General features: G+C 38.5%; 1 protein-coding gene across 4 annotated transcripts; it reads left to right on the forward strand.

Moving 5' to 3' along the window:
* Nucleotides 1-2,125: 2,125 nt before the first annotated feature.
* Nucleotides 2,126-7,036, forward strand: LOC143736634 (uncharacterized). 4 transcript variants are annotated; one of them, XM_077227308.1, is made up of 6 exons: nt 2,126-2,245; nt 2,702-2,817; nt 3,727-4,782; nt 4,961-5,119; nt 5,688-5,783; nt 5,916-7,036. In XM_077227308.1, exons 2-6 carry the CDS (start codon nt 2,815-2,817, stop codon nt 6,216-6,218), a joined length of 1,617 nt encoding a protein of 538 aa, XP_077083423.1. In that variant the 5' UTR covers nt 2,126-2,245; nt 2,702-2,814; the 3' UTR covers nt 6,219-7,036. The 4 variants fall into 4 exon arrangements, with proteins under 4 accessions (XP_077083423.1, XP_077083426.1, XP_077083424.1 ...); XM_077227311.1 differs by lacking the exon at nt 5,688-5,783; XM_077227309.1 differs by lacking the exon at nt 2,126-2,245 and having other exon boundaries at nt 2,686-2,817.
* Nucleotides 7,037-9,606: the final 2,570 nt, after the last annotated feature.

Below are 9,606 nucleotides of genomic sequence, written 5' to 3' on the forward strand. Positions count from 1 at the left end.
AGATTTTTGCATTCACTGACAATAAAATTGCTAGTTGGAACTTGAACTATCTGTTGTAAGCCACTTGAACTCACTTTCAGACGTTTCTGAGGAAAAGTTCATCTTATGTTATAAATTGAGTTGGTTTTATTTTGAAGTTGTAGTTGACACCCAGTTAGAGTGAGGTCAACTTATCTGCGCATGCTCATTTGAAATTTGTCATGGCAACCGGCTGCGACGGGGTTTCCAAGGATTTTCCCAGGAGCTCCAGTTTGAAACGGTTTGAAAGTTTGCGTCCGCCATCTTTTCACGATGCCAGCAGTAACTTTCCCTGACGTCTTTGTCGAAGAGAAACATTCCTTCTAACAGGTAAGTTAATTATATGAATATGTATATGCATTTGGTATTTGTATTACATTTCATTGCGGGAAACAAAATCGATAAATCATAACCAGGCGAGGCGTTTATGGCAATACAAAATCCCCCACTTGCTAATCGGTTAGAAGCTAGCTTATTTTGAACAGCTAAGCTCAATAATTGTCCACATATTAATTGAAAGATTTGTGTTGCCGTTATGTTTGTTATTTTCGATGAATGATGGCATTCCATTGTTTTATGCACGTCTACTTTGCTCATTGACGTGAAACCGAAGCACCGGGGCGGTGGTTAACGTATAGTTCACATTACTGCTCGTGACCATGCTGCAACCAAGGCAGCTAAAACTGTGATGCAAAACTTCGCTTTGATACGGTAGTTAACTATGTAGATATAGCTTCTAGTATGCGACCTTTGAGTAGGGCTGGGTACCGAGTTCGATACTTTTTAGTTAATAAACTAAATTGCCTCGATTCTATCGAGTGAAAAATGACATGTTGTTCGGTTCCAGATTTCGATACCTAAGGAGTTAACTTGTCAACGTCAGTGCTCAAACAAATACATATGAAATGCACATACACGCAAACTCTACACACAAGACGCCCGGAACTGTCCGCGCACATACTCATATGAGACGCACGCGTGCACGCACAAACTTTCCACGCGCATACTTATATGATACGCGAGCACACACACAAACTCGCGCAGTACGCGCACATGCTCAATGACACGAAAGCACACACACACACACACAAACTCTCCGCGCACATATTCATATGAGACGCGACCACACACACATAATACCTTAAAGATGTGGAAAAGTCGATCAAAAGTGTGGGCATTTCTCCAGGCTCGATGCCAACAGCGCGCGATGCAGTATTTGTGGTAAAATAATTGCTGCAAAGACCTGTACCACGACAAATATGATGAAGAGCTTGACAGTGCACGGAGTAAACATAAAAGTTGCTCCGGCTTCGACTGGTAAATGAAAAGATACCTTGTTTATCACTCTGACAGTTTATATTGCAATAAATAATAACCTACTGAATGTACACTGCCGTTCAAAAATGTGTTGGTTAGTCAGAATTTTTTTTCAGGCAAGTTATCAAAGGTGACATTAAAACATATGTAATGTTACAAAATATTTCGTTTTTAAATAAATGACTGTTGTAAAAAATTCTCAAAATTCTTTTGAATTTATTCATCAAAGAATCATGAAAAAATGTATAATAGTTTCCAAAATATTAAGCAGCAAACTGTTTTCATATTTCTGAAGGGTCATGTGACTGAAGTAATCATTTAGTTAATTCAGCTTTGAATTCAATTAATTTCAATAAATAACATTTTGAAATATATTCAAATAAGATTTTAAATTGTCATACTATTTCACAATATTACAAGTTTTACTGTATTTTTTATTTTAAAAAAATTCAGCTTTGGTGAGCATGAGCTCTTTATAAAACATTTTTTGTTCCTTTGTGCTTTTTTTGTTCCTTTGTGCGCTGGCTAAGGAGCATAAGTCAAACAGAAAAAATAAAACCAAAGTTTTTCTGAGGTAATGTGTTATGTAATCTTGTTAAAATGGATTCCATAAAATTGGTATCGAAATTAGTATCGTGAGGAACCGGTATCGAAATTGGCACCGGATCGAAAGATTTTGAACAATACCCAGCCATACCTTTGTGTGTTTTAGCCCTGAAGCTCAACAGCATTAACGTGAACGGTTGCAAAGTATGTCACTGTGTTAATTTTCTCCTCTTATTTTTGTGCTAGGTTTTCTATGAAGTGCCGCTTCTGCAGCTTTGCCAGCGCAAATCAAGAGCGTCTGCTTAGGCACCATCGGCTCAGGCACGGAAGAGGAGCTTACTGGCCGTGTGTTTACAGTGACTGTGTATGTAGTTTTAAAACAGCTGGCGCCTTAAAGTCACATTTGACCAGATCACATTGTAGGACAGCCAAAATACAAGATAAATTCACCTTTTTTTGTGATCTATGTGAATTCCGGGAAATCTGCACGCAGCAGTCTTTCTTCACACACATTGGACGCCATTTAAAAAAACATGAGACTGTTTGTTGCCCCTTCTTGAGATGTAGTTTTAAAACAAACAATCTAAAGACTTTTAGTTCACACAAAAGTAGGAAACACAAGCATGGTGATATCAGAACCTGTTTAAGAGCAGACTTAGAAAATGAACCTGTGTCCATTGCAGTGGACTGCCAGAATTCTTTACAATACTACACATATTGGTGGACAAGTGGTGGAAAGTGTATTTTGTCACCACAAGGTTATCATCTTGGTACATGGAACATTATCGGTCTTACCAACTCATTGATAACTGTCACTCAGATTTAGAGATCCTGGATCCAGAGACTTTGAACGACTACCACCCATTGGCTGCATACCAAGTTGCTAGAACTTTGATGGTGACCCCAAGGGCTTGGCTACTGCAGTAAATTAAAATGGTAAGCACCTTTCTGTTTGTATGTTTTCATAATTTTGTCATGTGTTAATGACTTGATTTTAAGTGTTCAAGGTACAGTCATGGCCAAAAGTATTGGCACCCCTCCGGATGTGTTGGTTTTCGAGCAAAACTCACAAACTTTTGATGGTGTTTTTATGTAATAACCAGGATATTTTCAATAGCTCAACAGAACTGAAACAACAAAAATTGGTTTCCTCAAATTCAACACAAAATATCACCAAAATACTGCGGGAAGTGAATACTGCATGGTCAAAAGTATTGGCGCTCAAAATAACTTTTGCAGTAAACAGTCTTTTGCAGTGATACAAGCACACTTTTCATTGTTAAAATCCACAGCTAAGGTTATGGATAGTCAGACGTCAGCTGTGGTAGCATTCCTGAGAAGTATAAGCCCATTTCTAAAGGATAATAAACTCGATTCTACTTGAAAACCTCATACTGTCCATATAAACCAACAGAGATGTATAGTGAGTAAACTGGAGATTTTCGTCCATTAGAAATGGGCGATATTTCTCAGGAGCGCTACCACAGCTGACATCTGACTACCCATAACCTTAGCACTGGATTTTAACAATGAAAAGTGTGCTTTTATCACAGCAAAAGACACTTGTTGTGAAGGGTGGCAATACTTTCGACCATGCAGTATTCACTTCCCGCAGTATTTTGGTGATACATTCTGTTACATTTGGGGAAACCAATTCTTGTTTCAGTTGTGTTAAACTATTGAAAATATCCTGGTTTGTTTATTTTATCAAAAAACCTTCAAAAGTGTGCGAATTTTGCTTAAAAACCAACAATTCTTGAGGTGCGCCAATACTTTTGGCCATAACTGTATATGGCTTCAGTTTAAAGTGTCATGCAAATAACTGTTCTTCTTTTGTCCTCACAGGCTTTGTTGCTTTTGGTCCACATAAATCCCAAACTCGTCCGTAAGATTCGGCTGACCAAAGCCCCTGAAACTTTAGAGGAACTGTACAATGAACTGCGTCAAAAACTTGAACTTGTGGGTGAATTCTGTATACAGTATGAAGACTCAGACTTTGGCCAGGCAGTTTGCAACCTGATTGACATAGCAGAGTTACCTTCAGAAAAGGCTGTCTTGCATATTCTGTGGAGCAATGAGGACATGCCATCACCACCACCTCCAACACCAACTCGGTCATCCTCCATCTCTTCCCTTGACACAGCCATCATTGGATCTCCAGACTCAATCCACAGCTTATCTTCAGTTGTGCGGACATATAGGAGGAACGTTGCACAGTGGCCCACACCGTTCCCAGTGCCAGAATTCTCTTATGATGTTGAACTGATACTCCGCAAGGGGAATGACACGTTTGAAACATTAGGGAAGGGTTTACATGTAACCAGAGATGTGAAAAAAGAGATTCTGGACAAGTTGGCACAAGAAATATTTTCTGTGAAAGCCTACCCTGAAAAACATGAGTTCGATTCTGTTGCTGCTGAACTTGTCATCAAACATCCCTGCCTCAAAGAGCCTGGTGGTGGTACTGGATATGCAGGATGGACAACCAGCATAAAGTACAAGATGGGGAACTACAGATCAAAACTGCGTCAAGCTGGATGTAATGAGGTTGGTGTCAACAGGAGATCAAGAAGGGAGGAGGCGGATGATCATGGTGTCAACAGGCGAAGAAGAGATGATGATGATGGGGATGGTGGTCCGGAGGGAAGGTTTTCCTTGAAAAAACCAAAACGAGGTGAGGTCAACCATGTACCAGATCACCCAGAAAGCTACACTGAGGATGACTTGGAAGACCTGAGGTCTTCCCTGGTTGAAGCCATGAAGAAGAAAAACAAGGACATGGAGTTAATCAGACAGAAGATGGACATCACATTCTCCCTTAGGAGAATGGAGATTGTAGAGATGGAGCCCATGGTCTCAGAGGTTCTGGAGAGGTGGCCTGGTCTATTTCTTGAAGAACAGGTAAGGCATCTTTTTTTTTTCTTGAACTTGGTGCATTTGTTTACATTTGTGTTATGTTTTTTTTCATAATAGTGTATGTAGGTTCATTTGTATTATGGCTTTGAGTTTGCAGACTTAATTATAACAATGAAATCACACTATCAGCTTGTTGTATTTGTATTGCATTTCTTTCATTCAGATTTGTCAAGAGTTCACTCGTGTGACCACCAAGGACCTGATGGGAACATTTAAAGCTGCCCTTGAGATGTTCACCCCTCGTCTGCTGAAATTGTATCGTGCCAGGAAGGGCGCCTTTAGTCGAGAGATGGAAACCCTTTTGGAAATGCTTGACAAACAGGTTGTTATATAAGGCCTTTTCTTCAGTTTGTCCACTAAAATTTAAACCATTAATCAAGAAGGAACTACCAAGCTAGCACTCTGCACTTTTGATGTAATATAACTTAATTCTTTTTTTGCATCAGCTACATTGGTGAGCGAGTTCCATCTTGATTGACTATTTAATACAGTAATATTTAAAGGATACGTTCACGGTTTTGCACTTTGCATGCTTCAGAATGGCTAGCTACATGCATTCACAAACCTGTCTTTAAATCAACCCTAAACGTTTGTTTTCAAAGATGTGCAACTCACCGATTGGTTAGTGGTGTTCGTTGACTGTTCGTCAAACACTCTATTTCATCCAAGATAACCCAGAAAGGGGGCTCAAAGTGCAATATAGTGAACTTATCCTTAAAAGACAAAAAGAAACACTAATAAACTAACAGAGGCTGCAATTATTTTATCTGCCTACATGCACAATTGTAGAAATGGGAATACAAATGGAACAAGCACAAGTGCACATGCACAAGTACATTTCACAGAGCTAAACAAAAGTATTTGTTTGTCTTTATATTCTTCCAAAACAGACATCTGACATCACAAGTCATCGCAGACAGGCAGCTGTGGAAGGTCTTCCCATATTTCTGCGGGAGAATACTGGGAAGCTTTTCTCTAGATGCCTGGTGAGTGCAGCTTGGAAGACCTTCAGCTTTTAGTAGTGTTGTATAGCAAAGAGGCCATACACAAATAGACATCACTTTTTATTGACTAGTTTTCTACAGGACATTATTTCAGTGTTGTTTTTGTTTTGTCAGGCAACTGATACAGATGACAAACAGATGAAAGGCATCAAGATGGGGGTCCTCACAGTGCTTGATGATGACAACGACGCAGTCATTAATATTGCCCTTGTGTTGGAGGAAACCATTGTCCTGAAAGATATCCCAGACACCCCGACTGCGCTTGCGTATCTTTTTGGCTTGCTTTATGCCCTCAACATGGAGTTCCCAAAAGACATCAGGTATACCTTTGAAACTATCCAGCACATTTTCATGGAAATGTCCACCAATTGCTCACAGCGTGTCCGGAGCTTCAAGACCAAGCTGATAAACCAGTGATTCATTTTCCATGGGGTAGATTTATTTTATCATGTCTGTTCATTTACGTTTGGATATTTTGTAAGTCTTCACATAGACCACCTTATAGTTTTTATGTTGTTCCTTTATTTTGACTAAAAACAAATCTGTTATTTGTAGCTGTCATATAACTGTCACAAGACTATTGATTGTTTCTCAGTAGAAGCAAGCTTTGTTTCAGCATTGCTGTTATAGTCTGCATCTTTGCTGATGTGGCAAGTGTCCATGGGGAAGATTTCTTTTACCATGTTTGTTCATTTATTATGTTTGTATATTTTGTAAGTCTTCACATAGACCACCTTATAGTTTTTATATTTTTCCTTTTGATTTCCCCAACTTATTGACATGTGCCTTATTTGCTCTGCACACAAGTGCTTTATTTGAAATAAAAACAAATATTTTATGTGTAGCTGTCATATTACAGTCAAGAGACTACGGTATTGATTGTTCAGTAGAAGCAAGCTGTATTTCACCATTACTGTTATAGCCTGCATGTTTGCCTTTTTGGCTAATTTCAAAGTTCAGATAATTCAGAAAGTTCAGATAATGTGGCTTTTTCAGCTGGGGATTTACACATTTCTGAATTAATACTTAGGCACTATACAACTGTTTATTGGTCATCTTTGGCTATATTGCATTATTTGTAAGGTCTCAACAAGAGTCGGAAAGAAAAAAAAACCTGCCCATATTACGGTTCTGAAACCTGATGTATTTGCTTTGGATATAAGATTACTTGTTTACATTGTGGAATTGTAAAGCTGTTTGTGCCAAAGTCGTTCAAATAAACATGCATAAATGAACTGGTTTACTGTCAGTGGATGATTTAATGTGAGGGGGTAATTTAAACTCAAAATAACAAGTTATTACAGGGGATGGTAATCTGAACTCAAAATAGTAAGCTTTTACAGACTTGAAAGTTCCAGTAACTTGAATTAAAAAAACTTAGTTGTCAGAACTTAAAAAACTTAGCTGACGCAATTTAATAATTGTAGTCCTTTAAAACTTAAAAAATTAAGTTCATATCTTCAACTCAAAAATTCTGTGCAGTCGGTTGCCTTGAAAATTTGAGTTGAACTAACTTTTTCTTTTTTACAGTGCAGTGTGGAGAGATTACCCCCTTAGAAACATTAAAGCAATGGAGGTACAGTATATCTAAGATGCGGGTTGAGGATGCTCATTGTTTCTTGCTCTTGTCTCTCTTGTATCTTACACAACAGGCTGGAAATTCAGATGACTCTGTGAGAATGAGGTTTGAGATGCAATATGTTGGTGACAATACAAAGATGTGGGTTAATTGTTTAGACTGGCCTTGCAGTACTAGACAGGGACAATGCCTCGTCTGGAGGAGGAGACACACAATAGCAGTGCTTCCTCTCCTTCCTCATTTTATGCGAAATGGTAAATACCAGTTTGATTCAGCGTAATTGATGTGCACTCCTGACACAAACTAATAAATTACTGTCACTGTAACATTTTTATTGCAAAACATTGGTCAAATATCAAAGCTGGAACCTTAAGACCAAACGCTCGCTTCTGTTATGCTCATTTTGCTATCTGTAGTTTACTGTCAGTGGATGACATGGTGTGGGCTATTTAGGAGGGGGGGGGGGGGGGGCAACTTGAGATGCAACTTGATTTTGCCCTTGTTGCTTGAGGTCTGAGGCATTTGGACCCCCGCCTGGCACATTTTTTAGGCCTGGCTCGCACTTGGCCGACAGTGGAAAAGCGGCTAATGATGCTATTTGACATGGTCCTGACACATGAGGGCCTGGGAACAGGTTGATTTGGTAAAGACCAACTGATTGTAAAAGTATTATCTCTGTCAAATTTACTGAACATAATTATGTTTATCTGTCCCTTAATTATAACTAGTTAGGGAAATTAGGGACATTTCTAATGCAGTGTTTATTTTTACTTTTTTTGGATGACAAATATATATATATATATATATATATATATATATATATATATATATATATATATATATATATGTATATATATATTCATTAAATATTGCATCAGTCAATATTAATCTGAATAAAATAATGCACCCTTGCTGAATATAAGTACGAACATTTAAAAGAGCGAAAATTTTGATTAATTAACCTCCTAGCAAAGCTCTTCAGTTTACCGGAGTTCATTCACTGTTCAGGTTCAGCTAGGTTAAAAAAGCATTCATTAACAAACATTTTCATCATAATTTTGGTGGGATTACCAACACCATGGATGCAACGCCATCATCAACACAAGACCCTTCAGCTCCACCCACTCGATCAGCTTCACCTGTCACTTGTCAATAAACCTTTCTGTGAATTATATTACCTGTTGTCTCCTTCTGTCTGCTGACAACCAGACTGTAATCTGTTTCGACACATTAAAAAACAAAAAGACATATCTTACTCATGAGCATCCACTTAACACATTTTAAAACCTATAGAAATACATATGTCAGAGGAGGTTTGTTTTGTCCACATCAAACATCAAAATTACTGTTTTCTGTTCTCTTTGCTGCCAAAACAATTCCTATCGAGGGTCATTACTGTGATGTCTCCCCCTTTCATCCAGAAGCCATCAGAGGGTAATGAATCCTACCAAAGACCTGTTTGTGTATGTGCTCTTTATGGGATGTCAGTGATATGACAGGCTTGTGCATCTGACAAATTTCCGAGGACGACACTGACAGCCATTGCTATGAGCTAGCCTGATGGGCAGCAACTAGATCTTATCAGCGAATGGCTATCAAGCGGTGCGACAAGCCTCTTTATCTCCCCGCCACACATTCTCCCCTATGACTGGGCCCTGGGGTGGAGTGGGAGAGAGATAGAGTGAGAGAGGCAGACAAAGGAGGTGAGGCAGAGGGAGGAATGGAAGGAGAGACAAACTTGTCATTTTAAAAAAAGTTTTAAAAATAAAATAAGGATGCATGACTCATTACGCTTGTGATAATGAGCATACACTGAACATATGTCAGTGCAATTTCTCATGAGTATAAATGAAATTACCAGCATTTACAAACAACACTCAGCGGTGACATTTCAGAGTTTTCAAAGCTGTTCAGATTAAGCATAAAATACCCTATTATCAAAAGATTGATATGGGTTTAGTGTTTCTGTAGATTGCAATTCTTATCTGTGGACCTGGATTTTAACATATTATAATTTACAGACCTTGGTCATCATGATGGCCTCTGCTCTAATAAGAGCCGATTGACCCAAAGATTGTGTAGATTTTGCATTTCAATGAGGCAAATGCTGATATAAGGTCAAACAGTGTATACACAACTTTAAAAGGGGTGTCAACAATTTGCTACACAGAATTATTTCCTCTCTTAAAATACTCTTAAAAACATCCAGAAGGCTCATTGGAAAAA

Source organism: Siphateles boraxobius, unplaced genomic scaffold, assembly GCF_051911475.1.
Source record: "Siphateles boraxobius isolate OS27281-9 unplaced genomic scaffold, OSU_SipBor_1 130, whole genome shotgun sequence".
Lineage (NCBI taxonomy): Eukaryota > Metazoa > Chordata > Actinopteri > Cypriniformes > Leuciscidae > Siphateles > Siphateles boraxobius.

What these genes read in the sequence shown, in the direction of transcription:
- LOC143736634 (XM_077227308.1), top strand. An exon ending in GTCTATTTCTTGAAGAACAG is followed by an intron (nt 4,783 to 4,960) that starts GTAAGGCATCTT and finishes TCTTTCATTCAG; the next exon opens with ATTTGTCAAGAGTTCACTCG. An exon ending in TGGAAATGCTTGACAAACAG is followed by an intron (nt 5,120 to 5,687) that starts GTTGTTATATAA and finishes CTTCCAAAACAG; the next exon opens with ACATCTGACATCACAAGTCA.